General features: G+C 36.9%; 1 protein-coding gene across 12 annotated transcripts in view; it reads left to right on the top strand.

The window, feature by feature from the left end:
* The window catches only part of DOP1A (DOP1 leucine zipper like protein A), a 105257-nt gene that overhangs the window by 82888 nt on the left and 5591 nt on the right, over positions 1–16778 (top strand). For 7 of the 12 annotated variants that reach the window (XM_059177186.1, XM_059177191.1, XM_059177192.1 and 4 more), the window contains 14 exons: positions 1212–1267; positions 2407–2511; positions 5077–5143; positions 5315–5459; positions 5633–5712; positions 6594–6703; positions 6977–7126; positions 7264–7325; positions 9127–9279; positions 10446–10582; positions 11406–11461; positions 12537–12701; positions 15702–15831; positions 16674–16733. In XM_059177186.1, coding sequence (XP_059033169.1) covers positions 1212–1267; positions 2407–2511; positions 5077–5143; positions 5315–5459; positions 5633–5712; positions 6594–6703; positions 6977–7126; positions 7264–7325; positions 9127–9279; positions 10446–10582; positions 11406–11461; positions 12537–12701; positions 15702–15831; positions 16674–16733 — 1476 coding nt within the window. Of the gene's footprint in view, positions 1–1211; positions 1268–2406; positions 2512–5076; positions 5144–5314; positions 5460–5632; positions 5713–6593; positions 6704–6976; positions 7127–7263; positions 7326–9126; positions 9280–10445; positions 10583–11405; positions 11462–12536; positions 12702–15701; positions 15832–16673; positions 16734–16778 lie in introns of those variants that run through there. The other 5 variants (XM_059177194.1, XM_059177195.1, XM_059177193.1 and 2 more) reach the window with 2 other exon arrangements.

The raw sequence follows: 16778 nt of genomic DNA, 5'->3' as shown, positions 1-16778 counted from the left end.
CTTTGCAAGGGCTACAGAAAATGAATAATAGAGTCTGCACTCACAGCGCATTGTCTCTAATTAGGCAGATACAAATGTCTGCAAATGAGTAAAATTAGGAACTTCTCTACTTTCTTTTGCATTTTGTCCCAGATCATATTTTCTGAGAAAATATTTACAGCCTGCAAACATTAGAGTTTAAGCCTAGCCAAAATAAACCTAATCATATCCTAAACAGAATTGTTACACAAATCTGAAAATTTTTTTTAATTTTATCTTTTTCTTGAATTGCCAATGGGAAGAGAAGACTTATGTGTGTGAATAGCTAATACCCATATTAACTTCTAACATGCTACCTATTCTAACATCAGCTCTGGGGCATTTGCAATAGGATTTTAAATTGGCATGTAAAAGCTCAATTCAGCATAATATTTTGAGCATCTGCTTGTGCCAAACATTGGACTCTAGGCATGAAGGATATGAAAATAAGAGCAGATTCCACCACCACGCCCTCCAAAGGCTGCCTCCTTGCTCTGCATCTAAATTCTGAATCCATTAGATACTGCATTTTTCTGTGTGTGTGATAAGGGGGAAACTTCAAGGGAACACTTGGTACTAAAAAGGAACAAATTGGTAAATGTCAGTGGACATCAGTATCATTTCCTTGCCTGTTACTGATTTCTACGGCAACTGTTTCCTTTTTTTATTATATGTTACATTTGGCACTATGCTAGTTAAAGACTACTTTAGGAGACTTTTAGAAGTTGGTCTCAAATTTGAACAAACTACACTAATTTCACAGGAGTTTGTAGTAAAACAGTTTTAGATTCAGATTTCGTAAAAATCTTCAATCCAATTATGCTAGCACCAACCAAGTATAAGCTGATTAAAATAAACTGATGTCGGTGCTTGCAGAGTAAATGGATCATTTAAAAATAATGGCTGGAGTATCGATTTTTGATGTATTGTGAGTGGGGATTGAGAACCTTTTGATTTCTAATATCCATTTTCAAATTTTTAAACAGCTCTCGGGTTGAGTTTTTTTCTACTAAAAGAAAGCATTTGAGTGGCTTTATTTTTTATGATAAATTAGTGGTTTTGTTTCCTTTTAGTGTTTTATATTAAAAATTGACATTAAAGTACAGAGGTGTTGCAAGGATAAAAAAGCAAAGGCAGCGTTTTTCTTCAGTGTAAAATTGAATTCTTTTGTTTGTTTGTTTGTTTGTTTATAGAAACATCTTTCTTTGGAAGTCTGCATGCTTCAGTTTTTCTATGCTTATATTCAAAGGTAAGATAACTGATGTAGATCTCTCCTTACTACATTGGTCATGTGTAAAAGGGAATAGAGGAAAAAAGCACCTGAATCCTTTCAAGAAGTTGCTAATTTTTCCTTTTAAAACTAGAAGAACAAATGCTAGAAACATTGCCTGTGGATGTATTTATATTGTCAATGGGTATGTTAATGAACCAGCCACACGGATCCTGCAAACCTAAAGACCTAAGTAAGTGTATTGGAGATTAAGTGGCTACTGAAACAATGAATTGTAAGAAAATCATTTAAATATAAATGAAATGCTGAATCCAGCTCTAGAACCCATGCCTGTTGCCACCAAATCCGGTATTATTTTCATATAGGTGAACATGTGGTAATCTAATCTGATTTTTTTTTTAATGTTAGAAATGATGATGAAACAGCCACTTATTCTGGTATTCCAGTTTTGTGTTTAGCTGACCCCTCAGTTGTGATCAACTTCTTACTGAAGACTGGAATCCTAATCCTCCCTTATAGGGCAGCTGCATTTTAATCACCAAATGAGGCATCAATTTGTGATCTTTAACCTTTATAAAGTTAGGTTAGGTAGCATATTTAATACTGATTTTATACTGATTTGGGGATTTAGAGCATTAGGAGTAGGGCTTCTTAATGTCTGAACTTAGATACATAGGGGTGTTAGGGTGAAGGCCAGATTGAAACAGATCATTTTAATTTCTCTAGATGTGAGACCTGTGTTCAGGACAGATTGATAACTCTCCCTTTGATGAGTTAAAGACTCATAGGTGAAGGAAATAGAGTTAATACTAGTAGAATAGGACTGAGAGCAAGTGACTATGGTATCCATAATTAAATTGAGACTTACTGCAATTGTATTTTACCTCTTAAAGTCCATTAAAACTGGGATTTCTCTAGCAAAATTTCTATACTAATAAGTCACATTGGATATTCTAAATACATTGGGTTTCTTTTTATATAATATTAATAGAAAACAGAGCTTTTAGGAGTTTTGTTCTATCGTTGTCTATACAAATTTAGGGAATGTTTCAGAGAAACTAGTAGAAATATGTGTTAAAGGCTGTGGGAAAAGATAAAGAAAATTTAAATTTTACTGTGCCTCTATCTATATAAACACAACTACATTTATCTTGCAGAATTCCAGTGCCCAATTTAGTGGATAGCTGGGCATCACTGTTGATACTTCTGAAAGACTCTATACAACTGAGTCTTCCAGCCCCAGGACAGTTTCTTATACTTGGGTAAGCAATTTCACTTAAAAGTACTATTTTGAGGAAAAGAATAATGTTTACTGTCCTAATCACTGAATAATAGATTATTTGTTTATTGTTATTAATTAGTATTGTTATTAATAAATTAACATATTATCTTGTGTTATTTTGGATGACCACATGATCTCTCTGTCTTCTCATGGATTTCTCAAGGTATAGAACTAGATGTATGGTATGAGGCTTGAAAAAAAAAGGGGTGGAGGGATGTAGGGAGGAAATAATGTGTGTTTATACAAAATGTAAATATACTAAATGTAAATTGTACTAACATACAATTGTCATAGTGAGTAGGATGGCTGATGGGGAACTTCATAGAGGAGAGTCATTTGAGTTCAGGGCCCTGAACATAAACAGGCTTTACCCCAGACCACCCAATTAGAATCTGCTTTCTAGAAGATCCCCAAGTGACTTGAGTGAAAACACACTAAAGATTGAAAAGGACTGCTTAAGATATAATGGCGGATGGAAAGAAACTAGAGTAAAATTTCCGCCACCTTTTTACATTACCTCAGACAGTCCAGTGAGGTCTTTAATGGCCAGTGACAGTCAACCTGTTCTCATGTTGAATGGATATAAATTCAACCAAATCCAAAGAACTTTGACCTTTAGGTTGATTTCTGTAGTTCTGATGGGGATTTTATATGTGTAAATACGTGATCCTCTATACCCAAACTTAGATTTAACTCTTAATATTTTCCTTATGGGAGCTAGCAGTTCTGGTTTGGCAACCAATTTTGAAGTGGAGAAGGAATGTGAAGATTCTTCAGTGAGATGGCCTCAAGTTTTCTGGTAACTGTAGTCTTGCACCAGGAAGCAGAGAGGAGGTAGAAGAATCGTAGTGAGAGCTTAGTGAGAACAGGTCAGGCTGAGGAGGCTGACTAACACTGAGGTCCCAGCCCAGCCAAAGTGAGCCAGAGACCCTGCCCAAGAATTCAGGGATCGTGATGCTTCCCAGCCCCTCACACTATCTGTTTTGAAAATTATCTAAATCAAAGAGCTGAAGGAGTTTTAGACGTCAAAGATGTAATGAAAAGAGCAGCAGACTCAATGTCTGCAATTCCTGGATTAAAAGTTAAGATAACAGGTGTGTATGAGTTTTATGATTGAGAAGACCAGTGTAAATCCCAGAAATCACACAACATACTCATGAAGGTTTCTAATTCTTTTCTAATCTCTAGTTCCAGCCCTCATCCCTGTGAACTTGGGTACCTCAGTAAATCTCTCTAAGGCTATTTTCCCATCTGTCAAGCAAAAATAATGGTACCTGCCCTACCTACCTAAGTTCCCTACCTATCTAAGATGTTTTAAGGCTCAAAGAGGGAATATATGTACAGTTCTTTGAGTTATCAGCAAATAACTCTGCTGCCTAATTTCATAGAAAGTAAAGCTATTTATTGTGACCTGTAGCTTCCACATAGGAGACTGTCTCCTCATCTGCTTTTTCATCCTTTCTCATTTCTCAAAAAATAAAGGATCCTACCTCCTTCTCAAGTGTGTATACTCAGATTGTTTAGGTAAAAAGTTTAAAAGTTTAAAAAAACTTGGGACATCTCAGTCTAGAAACTTAATTCCCTTTTTAAATTTCTCGTGTGTTTCTTTATTACCTGCCATTCCACTGATACTCCAAAAATTCTTAATTACAGAATAGAAATTTATGTGAAGGTTGCTTTTCAATATAGCCTCACATGTTAGTTTGGAAATAATTATGCATATAATTAATCTTAATAAAAGATAACTGTCAGAGTAAATATTGAGTGGAATTTTAACAATCAATAGAAGTAGAAATTTTTTTTTCACTCATGAAGTATTTTTAATCTATCATACACATAAAGGGTAAGAAGCCATTTCTGTTACAGTTTAAAAAAAACCCTATTTTTATAGGGGTTTTTGTTTGTTTGTTTTACTTTTTTGTTGATATATAAAACAAACAGAAAAATATACAAATAATTATACACTACCCCTCAAGTTAGAGTGAACACATCAATTATATATTCAAGTCTAAATTCAGAAATAAAACACCATATGTCTCCTCGGGTCCCCCCCCAATTACTGTCCTTTTCCTTCTCCCAAAAGATAACCATTATCTAACACCGCAGATAAATTTTGCCCTTTTTTTAAACTGAAAGTATATAAAAATATTTTATTTTGTGTTTGCTTCTTTCATACAACATATGTTTTTAAGAGTCATCCATGTAATTTCACAGAGTTTTAATTTATTAAGCTTCATTTATTCTCATTACTTTCAGTATTTCACTATACGAATATGCTACAAATTCTCTGTTGTTGCTGTGCTTTGGGGTTCTTTCCAATTTGGTGCTTTTACAAGAAATGCAGTCATAAACCTCCTTGTATATGTGTTTTTGTGCATATGTTTATTCCTTTCAACAGAGTCCTAGGATACTCATACTTTCATTAAACACATAGATAGAATTTAAAGCCACAAGGCCTCTTGGTCACTGGGAGAAATCAGATTGTATCATTTCCTTTATCCTGATATTTCCTGGTTTTTTTTTTTTTTCTTTTTGGCCCTTTTAGGGTTCTGAATGAGTTTATTATGAAAAACCCTAGTCTGGAAAATAAAAAAGACCAAAGAGACCTTCAGGTAAGGCATTCTGAATTGAGGACTGTTGCCAAAACTCTGTGTCAGTGCCCTCAACTCCAGAAAGATAAGGTCAGATAAGATCATCTCTGAAGTTTCCCACACGTGTGTGTGTGTGCACCCATGCACATGCACATATAGACATGGACTGATTTGTTTACCTTGTTTCTTTAGGATGTGACTCATAAAATAGTGGATGCAATCGGTGCCATTGCTGGTTCTTCTTTGGAACAGACAACATGGCTGCGACGAAATCTTGAAGTTAAGCCTTCTCCCAAAATAATGGTGGATGGAACCAATTTGGAATCTGATGTTGAAGGTATTGATGTCAAACATTGAGGTTTCTATTTGTAGGCTCCTGTTTGCTATGAAATCATTGTAACTAGCACTGTAAGCACCGTAAAAATCATCCCTTTTCTCATGTTAGCAGGTAGCTATTTTCCACTGGGAAAAGGCCTAACTGTATCTTTACATGTCTTTTCTCTTATTTAGATATGTTATCACCTGCAATGGAAACCTCGAACATAACTCCTTCTGTATATAGTGTCCATGCATTGACCTTACTTTCTGAGGTAAATACCAAGTTTTTCCACATGAACTTCCAAGTAAACAATGTCACAATTCGGTGTGAGCAGTAATTCTTACGGAGGAGTTTTTAATTTGAAAAACCATTTTGTACTTCTAGAGATCACTATATAGAATAAATAAAGCTTTGACTTTGTATTAAGGCTATTTATTTTGTTAAGTATTAGTGATAGCTTTAGATACTACTTCTTTTCCCATGCACTATTTCTTAAACATGATTTTTTAAGTATGATTTTTAAAAAGAAAAGTGGTTTTGTATCACAGTATAATCAGAAAGGTTCGAGGTATTATAATGATGCTTGCCAGTGAAATACTTTATAGTTTAGCAAACATTTTTAGATCTATCTATCCTCTAACATGCTCTTTTTTTTATTTCCTGTTATATAGCCTTGTAGGTCACTTTTGTTTCCCCTTTCAGATGTGGGTACCAAGCCTCACAAAGATTAGAACAATATGACTAAGGCCAAAGAATTATTAATTGATAGAGTTGGGACTTAAACAGCTCAGTTCATTCGGTTAGTTTATTTCAAGCCATTTTTTAACTGAGTCAGAGAAAGAGAATACTGCGTGTCTAGTCTTTAATTCACTGTTTACTCACTGTCATATTAGAAGATTCTTGATCTCTCTTTTTCTATACTTCCCTGTCTCAGTTGGAAATAGTAAAAATTTGCTCATATTCCTATCATGTATTTATAGTGGGGGAAAAAAAAGAGTGGTAGAAGTCATTCATATAAAAATGGCCTACTGAGATCTGATTTTAGATTTTTCTAATTTTAAGGTATTCTAGGTATTCTTACAAACTGAACCCCACCTCCATATGCTGTCAGTTTTAGCTGCTAGATTATACTTCATTTCTTATGTTTTTTAGGTTTTGGCCCATCTTTTGGATATGGTTTTCTATAGTGATGAAAAGGAACGGGTTATTCCTTTACTTGTAAATATTATGCATTATGTTGTGCCCTACCTCCGAAATCACAGGTACTGTTTGAAAGTAGATTTCTTCATTCAAAGCCTATTAGAAACATATTGTGTTCCCTTTTTGCCGTTTTGGAATTACCACAAAATAACATTATTTTTGCTTTGAATTGTAATGATTTAAAAAAAATTATTTCTTTTATGGTTTCCTATCATTCATATCATATATCAACTTTGTTTCATATCATCATTTTAGGTGAATGTGAACGTTTATGAATCATATGATTCAAGTTAGACCGTATAGGTTAAAGTGGTTCTGGTTCTCCTTCCTCCTAGTGCACATAATGCCCCTAGTTACCGAGCCTGTGTCCAGCTGCTTAGCAGTCTTAGCGGGTATCAGTACACACGGAGAGCTTGGAAAAAAGAAGCCTTTGACCTCTTTATGGATCCCAGTTTCTTTCAGATGGATGCCTCTTGTGTTAATCAGTAAGTCGTTGTCTTGCTTTTATTCAGTGTGATAATGCATCTCACTGAAATCAACGACTCTCCTGCCAAGCAGAACACTATTTTTAATAGTAACAACAGAAATCTTAATTACATATCATAATCTTTGTTTCTTTCAGTTGGAGAGCAATTATGGACAATCTGATGACACATGATAAAACAACATTTAGAGATTTGATGAGTGAGTATTATGGGATGACCACCTAAGCATTGTATTTCCTGATCATGACCCATGCTTAATGTTTACCTTGTTCTTCTCTAGCAATTACTGAATTAGCTCTTTGTCAAGTTATACTTAGTATCCTATAGGGATGGAATGTTGAAATTTAAAGAGGACAGGATGCCTTGGTGGCTCAGTCAGTTAAGTGTCTGACTTCAGCTCAGGTCATGATCACAGGGTCCTGAGATTGATCCCAGAGTCCAGAGTCCTGCTTCCTGCCCAGTTGCTTCTCCCTCTCCCTCTGCCCCTCCCCCCACTCCTGCACGTGCTCTCTCTCACTCAATCTCTCAAATAAATAAAATATTTTAGGGGTGCTTGGGTGGCTCAGTCGTTAAGCATCTTCAGCTCAGGTTATGATCTCAGAATCCTGGGATTGAGCCCCACATCCGTCTCCCTGCTCAGTGGGAAGCCTGCTTCTCCCTCTCCTGCTCCCTCTGCTTGTGTTCCCTCTCCCGCTGTGTCTCTCTCTGTCAAATAAATAAAATCTTAAAAAAAAAAAAATCATTAAAAAAATGTAAAGAGGACAAAAAGGTGATAAGTAGTAAGTAGAGCTTTTTTGTCTAATTTGTGTCTAAATTGTTTCCCCAGCACATGGCACAGCACTTGGCACATTATAAACACTCAATAAGAAATTATTAAATGAACAGAAGACCGATATGTGGGGAGGCAGGGAAAGCTTGGCAGTTGGATTGAGCCTGTCAGACAAGTCACTCCAAATCCTGGGGCTCTCTTTATCTCTGAAGGAAGAAAGAGAAGGGCCAAGAATACCAGAATTACTCTCTACCTCACTTCTACTCTGTCTTGATTGCTTTTATATAGTACGATTCCTATAGTATTTCATCTGAAAGAGGAGTTTTCTTGTTTAGTTTTGTTTTAATTTTATTTATTTATCTAAAGCAATCTCCACATCCAGCATGGGGCTTGAACTCACCAGCCTGAGATCAGGAGTTGCATGCTCCTCAACTGAGCCAGCCAGGTCCCCTGGGTTTGTTTTTTTGTTTGGTTGGGGTTTTTTTTGTTGTGTTTTTTTTTTTTTTTAAGTTTAAAGTTACTAAACTGATGACCTTAAATAGCAGTAAAGCTGGATGAGTCTGATGATTTCGTGTAAATTCTTGAACACAAGCTGTAGTTTCCCTTCTGGAAAAGGGGCAGCATATTTTCTCCCCTCTGAGCATCACAGGTTGTTTTAAGGTTCAAATTCATCTGTTCAGCAGACAAAAATAGGCAAGGCCATTATGCTAACCTTAATCAAATAAATAAGATGATTTCAGGGAGTCAGTAGTTGTGAAGGAAGTAGGGTGAAAGAACAGATTTTAACTCATACCTAAAGAGCTCACGTGTGAGGTGAAACTGAAGACTCCAACCCTGGGAAGGCCTAGGGACAAAGTATTCCACGCACAGGGAACAAAAGTTACAAAGGCCAGGCCAGATACTATTTTTAAAGCAATGAGGTGTTAGGCAGATGGCATGAAATGTGAAAGGGTTTTATAAATGGTGTTTGTTGTTGGTGTTCCGAATTTTCTAAATCGTCTTCTCTCCACGTTCACAATGGCTCCCCCTTGCTCTCCTGGCTTCTGGGTGCTGGATCTGTTTGCCAGCCCTTCTGCCCCAGAGAGCCGGGACTCCTCTACCCCAAGCTCCTCCCAACCTTGGAAGTCACAGGGGGTCCACCCATTTTGAAAAAAAAAAAACCAGAATAATCTTTTTTTCAGATGACCACACAAGTGTATCAGAACCTCTCTCACTTGCATTCTTCTTTCAGCTCGGGTAGCTGTGGCTCAGAGCAGTTCCCTTAATCTCTTTGCAAACCGAGATGTGGAGCTAGAGCAGAGAGCCATGCTTCTCAAAAGATTAGCATTTGCTATTTTTAGCAGTGAAATCGACCAGTACCAGAAATATCTTCCAGATATACAAGGTAAATAGTGAAAAGCTATTTTCTCTGTCTTCCAAACTATGTTTTTTTGTTGTTGTTACTTAGGGAATACTTTCCCTAGGGTGTCAATTGGGGTGAAATATACCAAGTGTAGGTGAATGGAGAATGTTCGAGCAACAGAAATCTGTTCCGTGGAATCAACAAAAATGACCATCACCAGCATATTTAAAAAAAAAAAAATCAAGCACTGAATTTGGAGGACTTGCCTAAATATGGTCTCTATTTATATTGTTTGATTCAACTTTCCTAAAGAATTCATGTTTAAGGGTGAGATACAAGACTGCGTTGCTGCCGGCAAACATATTAGTGGGATTTTCTTATTGTGAATAAGAGGTGGTATATTTTTAAGGAGAACTAAAATACGGGCAGAGTCAAGACATTTTGGCCAAAAGTAACATTTGGAGAGCTGTCGCTTGGATGGGGGATTGCATAAAGTTTTTGATAAGCTTTACCAAATGGGCTTCGTGGCCCTCTGTGTCCTGAAGAATAGCCATGTGCTCATCATCACTCTGCAGGGATGAACTTGGCCTAGGGCAGAACTGTTCCATATCCAAATCAGTGTACTTAGGCAGCCACCAGCTTCAGAAGCCACCATTGGGAACTAGGCAGGAAGGGTCATTTGTCATCTCTTTAGTGAGATCATTTCTCTCAGAAGATAAGTGGCTCCTTCTTTCCTAACCTTTTCTACTAGCATCAGGTATACAACACTACACACTATTTGTCCTGTGATTTTATTTTTTTTTTAATATAATTTTTTATTTTTTATGTCCTGTGACTTTATTTTTAAAGCTGACTAAATTAGTGCTACTCAAAAGTGTGCTGTGTGGACCGGCACCAGGCTGTTATGCCATCCGTGATTAAGTACAGAAATTTAGAGTAAGCATTTTAAACTTACTTACAAAATTTGACAGAATCTGTTGAATCTATTAAGAAAATGGCATTTGCATTTTATATCTTTTGATTTTTTTCCTAGTAATTCATTTTTATAATATTTTATGAAAGTAATCTGCAGCGGTTTGGAAATTTACTTTTTTAAATCGGTCCTTCATCAGATAGTTTGAGAGGTAGTAGGTTAGCTTATATGGAAAAGTTTACATGAAAATGATGTTCATTATTGATGCATTGAAAATATACTGCATTTCTTTCAGAGAGATTGGTTGAGAGTCTCCGTTTGCCCCAGGTGCCAACTCTTCACTCGCAAGTGTTCCTGTTTTTCAGAGTGTTACTTTTAAGAATGTCTCCACAACATCTTACCTCACTCTGGCCTACCATGATTACAGAACTTGTGAGTTCATTTTAATCATCAGGTTATCCACCTAAATTATAAAAGTGTGATTAGCATCCACATGCTTACTGGATAAAAACTAATCTTAGAAAAAAGAACTGAACTCTCATTAAACTTGTTGAAAATGGCAAAACTAGTCAGATTCCATCTCCACACAGAAATGTCCCATCGTTACTTCCTCTGAGCTGGTTTCGTGTATTCCCTTCCACACCAAATTTCTGACTTGGTCATGGCTGCCAGGCCTGGTCTCAGGCTGTAGCAGTCCGTCTGGAGGGCTGAGAGATGGCTTCGCTGAGTTAACAGCTGTGAGGCTCGTGCTCACTCTGGAAGGGCAGCACTTACCGAAGCTAAGCTTCCTTTACAGAGACTTTTACAGATTTTATAATCTCCCAAACAGTCGGCTTCCTAAGTCCCCACTACACCCATTCCTTCTCCTCCCTGGGTCATAGCATCGTCCTTATCTGAATGATTTGGGGAGCTCCGGAAAAGGACAAGAGTAAAGAAAGGGAAGTGAATCTGTAACTCCGAAAACCTAAGCGTTTATAATCTCTTAATGAAGACATTGGCTTTAATATATTTTTAAAATAACTGTAACTGTGTTGCATCATCATCAAATAAAAGCCTGGCTTCATCCCAGCTTGGTCATTAGGAAGGCCCTGTGCTAACTGTGCAGTTTAACTTTCAGAAACTAAGCATGGTTTAATTTGATTGAATTCTGAAATTTATTTTTGGGTCAATGAAAACATAGCATAAGGAGAACTTGTAAGAAGCATTAAATATCAAGTTTAAATAAAACATATAACATGAATTTCACGGTCTTCAGGTACAGGTATTTTTACTGATGGAGCAGGAACTCACTGCTGATGAAGATATTTCACGGTAAGATGTAATACATTTCCATATGTTCTTGTCAGTGTTCAGTATCCTAAAGTCATCCAGAATATTACAACTAGAACAGTATAGATAGTGTTTTATATGAATACTTTATATATTCGTTAGTTTATGTAATAGTCTGTTATTACCTAAATGACCATATTTGGGTATAATATAGTATCGTTTATTCCTTAACCATTTTAGACTTCATGGCCTTTGTCTTCCAGTCAGATTTAGTTTAAAGCAATATTATTTCAGTTACTCCAGCTGTGTTGGTTTTGGTAGGTCACATGTTGTCCCTGAAACATCAGCAAAACCTATCATGGCAGGTAACCTCTAACTAAAGTATCCTTATGTCCTGATTTTCAGAATGATCTTTGTGCACTACACTTTTATTCTTTTAGTTCAGGCAGTATACTAATATGACTGAATATAAATTTTTATTTATATAGGAATTTTTGTATAAATAAGTTTATAAATTGAAAAGTTCCTTTAACACCATGTGTCTTAAATATATTTTATTCTACAGTGCTAGGTTTATTTAAAAAAAAAGCATTCCCCTCTCCTAATAACTGCTTTTATAGAAAGACCTCCCCCCACAATCTTTGCAGAGACACATCGAGTAATAGGGAGGTCTCTTGGCTTTACACTTGTATTTTTATATTTCTTGAGTGTAACTTAAGTTACTCTGTACTATTTTTACATTATCAACATAAGTGAACTTTTTAAGGGTGGCTCAGTTAAGCCCCCAATTCTTGATATCAGCTTAGGTCATTGATCTCAAGTCATGAGTTGGTGCCCTGCCGCAGGGTCTGCACTGGGCACAGAGCCTGCTTGAGATACACACATACACACACACACACACACCCTTTCTCTACTCTTTCCCTCTTCCCCACATTTAAAAAAAAAAGGGGGGGGCGGGGGAGGACTTTTTATTTGAAAACAGCAAAGCGAACTTAGTCATGACCTTGCTCAGCAGTTACTAGTACACATACTGGAGTAAAAAATATTAGCTGGCACTTTGGGAATTACCTCTTAGGAACTGGGTACAGCTGCTGACAGCACTGTCTCCTGCTTACAGGACTTCAGGCCCCTCTGTGGCTGGTCTGGAGACAACCTACACAGGAGGTAATGGCTTTTCTACTTCATATAACAGCCAGCGGTGGTTAAACCTCTATCTGTCTGCTTGCAAATTTTTGGATTTGGCTCTGGCATTGCCCTCTGAAAATCTTCCTCAGTTTCAGATGTAAGTAAAAACAAAGATATTAAATGGATATTGTTGAAAATGCATTTGCTTTGGTGACTGACATCTAGGACCAATTTAAAAGTTTTTTGTATAAGTTGAAATATAATTTTTACTAGAATGGGGAGGTGCAGTTACTGGAAGTAAATGGTTCCTGTGAATAAACTAACAGCATTTAGTTGACAAATTGAGTACCCGCCTTATGTGAGGGGATGACATATGTGACTCAGCAGCTTCCGGTCCAGTGTAGGGGACAGACAGTTGAACACGTCCTGGCTGTTCTGATAGCGGACGTGCAGGAGGCTGTTGAGGTCACACAGCTGAGACCCCCTCCTAGCTTGAGGCCCCGAATACAGATTTATACTGAATGTGGTGAAGAGCAAGGGGACACACGTGGAGTCTGGGGGATTGGAATGGACCATGGACCCGGTTTGTGTGACATGCTGAGGGATCAGTGTCATGGGAGCAGAATGTTATGAGAAGAGGCTGGAAAGGGGCTGAACGATGAAAGGCCTTGGGAGCTGTATCAGAGCATTAGACTTTAAACTAAGGACAGTGGAAACCCACTGAATCATCATAAGGGATGAAGTGATGTTACCAGGCTTGCATTTTAGGAATTTTACTTCGGCTGCGTAGTTTGGACACAGGACTGGAGATGGGCAAGCCTGGAATCAAGGCAGCTTTCATTTCAGATTATAGTTAACTGAACTGGAGAGATGATGGCAGAGGGGACTGGGGAGAAACTTAATACAAGTAAATTCCCATAAGTGTTCAAAAATATTTCCTTATGGCTTTTCGTATTTAAATTTTTAAATAGGCAAGGTAAGTAAGATTGTTTTATCAAATGTAGCTAACTTGAGAATTGATCCATATGATCAAATATGTTTTTATATATAATGTGTTTTATTATTCTTCTGGAATGGAGTAGCAGTAGTAGGATAAAGAGTAAACTACCAGAATCTGCTTTCTATACTGGACATGCTTAATTCTCTAAAAGTGCTGTTTCATAGGCTTACTTTTTATTAAATTTATTTTTTTTTTTTACTTTTTATTAAATTTAATGGTAAGAACTAGAAATTCTTTTTAGATTAATTCTAGTTCCTTTTTTTCTTCCATTTGAAAGCTATCTTTCTTAATAAATTTTAATAAATTTGAGAAGTCACATACCTGTTATACTGATGTTACTCCTGAAGAGTAACATCACTTCTTAATAAATTTGAGGAGTCACATACCTGTTATACTGATGTTACTCCTGAAGAAATTCAAAAAGAAATCCTAAGCAGAATTGTCAGAAAGTGGTCAGAATTAATTAGGAACCTTACTGTCACAAAAGTAATACCAACCTGGCACCTGGGTGTTTCAGTAGGTTAAGCATCTGCCTTATGCTCGGGTCATGATCTTAGGGTCCTCCCTGCTTGGTGGGGAGTCTGCTTCTCCCTCTTCTCCTCTCTCTCTCAAATAAGTAAAATTATATATGTATATATACTTTTTAAGGGTGGCTCAGTTACCCACTCACCATATACATATATATGATAGAAAGTATAGTCTTTGGTGCTCTAGGAAGAACATTAAGCAGTATGCTCATGGTATTAACTTTTTGGTTTCTGTGATGAGAACCAAAATGAGTTCATCCTACTTGTCAGGACAACTTTACTAGAAAGGGGATGAAATAGGCTCTAATACTAAAAACTACTAATCTTTTTTAAACTACTATTTTTAACAAATCTATAAAGTAGTAGATGACATGGAGAATTTGATCCTGAAAGAGTAACACCTTTCTAAACATATGTATTTCAAAAGTTAAAGATACTTGATAACCACAAAAAAATCTTAAAAAGTCTCTGTGTGACCAAAAACTACCATAAAGTGGAAAAGTTAGCAATGAGTTGGAGTAACATATTTGTGAACTTCCTTACAATGTAAAAATATCAATGACCCAGTAGGAAAATGAGCCATTGACAGTTAATAGTTCAGAAACGAAATGGCCCATAAGCACTGAAAAAGCCATATTCATAAGAGACATTCCACTTACAAATAACCATCATAATGATAAAGATCTAAAAGTATATTTCTTTTTAACCTTAATAGAAGCATTATTCTAGTTGCAAGAATACACAGATATTGTCCAGTTGTTCCCCAAGGAAGTTAGAGTTACCAGAACTCAAAATACACCATCTCCTTAAGCCAGGAATTCTATTTCCAAGGACTTCTCCTATCACTATACTGTCAGATGTGTACAAAAATCAGCATTATGTACGGGTTGCCACTGTGGCATTATTTTTAATAGCAAGAAATGGGGCAATCTAGGAGACTGGTTAATCAGTTCATTCCAACACCAGAGTACTGTGTAGTTGTTAAAGAGAATGGGGTTTTATGGGACATTATCTCTAAGATATCTAATTAAATCAGAACAAGCAGCAGTGAGGCTTTTTTATTAAAAGGAGGAGGTTGGTTGTGTGCAGATGTGCTCTGTCATGCATGAACTCTGGATGGATACACGGGAAACTGGGGGTATTGGTGGACCCTGTGGTGGGAGACAGACTACTTTTCTTTAGTGTATCCTTTTATACTATTTGACTTTTCCCATAATCAGATATTTACTTACTGAAGACAAAAATAAAAACAAAAATACAAGGGAGGTATGAAAGAAATCCTACATAATTTTTGTAGTTCTTTGCCCCTTTGTGTGTGTGGGATCATCTGGCCAAGCACATGGTAGAGATTTTGCCATTAACAAATGATGGAATCAGTTACTTGCTTTGTGCTCATGAAAAAAAAAAAAAAAATGAACACTTTACTGTCTAGCACCCTATGCAGTAGGTAGCAGTATCTTTATTTAATAGTGAAGGGAAAATTCTTTCCTAGCTGACAGGGCTGCAAGCAGCACAGCTGCCACCAGAATCTGTTTAGGTGGTGGGGCCATGACTTTTCCAGTATACTTATGTGGCCTTGTCTTACGTGGCACACCTTGTCTTAGCAGTGTTGATGTTCTTCTGTTCATAGGTACCGATGGGCCTTTATTCCAGAAGCCTCGGATGACTCCGGTTTAGAAGTCAGAAGGCAGGGCATACACCAACGAGAATTTAAACCTTATGTAGTTCGACTAGCAAAACTTCTTCGGAAAAGGGCAAAGGTATTGTATTCTTTTTCAATGTAGTTAGAACTATAAAATGTATTTATATCATGTCTTCTGTACCATGTGTCTTTCAGTATGCATCAGGCTAATTAGAGATCTTTGCCCCCAAAAATGATGAATTTGGCACACTCACCAGTGAGCCTTTGTTCCAAATCTTTTGTCTTTTTCAGACATTAAAAATTTTTCAGGGACACCTGGCTGACTCAGCTGGCCGAGCATCCGACCTTTGATCTTGGAAAGCCCATGTTGGATATAGAGATTACTTACAGAAAACAAAAATTTTTTTTTACATTTTTTGAAAAAAATAAAGTTTGGGGATGATGTGGGTTTGCAGTATGTGCTTTGAGTGCTCAGAAATTTCCCAGTCTTCTGGGGGTCCCCTAATCAGGCAGCTACCCCTGAACTAAATCACACTCCACAAACAATGGGATGGAGGAAAGTGATTAAAGAGGAGGTTGTGTTTGAAGGATCTAAGGAACTTGATTTCCAAATCAAGTTGTTTCTTTAGGAACTAAGTGAAAGGGCAGAGATGAAGGTGAAAGTTGGAGCCAGAGTTTAAGGCTAGGACTTGGGTATTTCTCACTTTGTTAAGGTTAAAAAGGTTAAAAAAAAATAATCATGGTGACAAATCCAAAAGCCAAGTGATGATATGTATGACCCCAGGCACATGCACTTTATCATCCCTGCATCTCATAAGTATTGACCGTATCTGTAAGACCACCTTCTGTATCTAAGGGATTAGATTAGAGAGCATTTTCTACACTTTAAACAAGGTCTTCATGGCCAAGCATACTTGTCATTGGAACAAAGGCTCTGAGTTCTCCTCTTTCCTTCCACAGGACAAGGAGGAGGACTTTAAGACAGTGATTTTGGAGGGATTGGAGATGGCCAAGCATCAGGTGAGGGTGGCTTTTTGATGCTTGTGATGTGGCAGCAAAAGTTGC

This window comes from Mustela lutreola, chromosome 6 (genome assembly GCF_030435805.1).
Source record: "Mustela lutreola isolate mMusLut2 chromosome 6, mMusLut2.pri, whole genome shotgun sequence".
Taxonomy (NCBI): Eukaryota; Metazoa; Chordata; class Mammalia; order Carnivora; family Mustelidae; genus Mustela; species Mustela lutreola.
The sequence above is the reverse complement of the archived record's forward strand: the minus strand, read 5'-3'. Positions and strand labels throughout refer to the sequence as shown.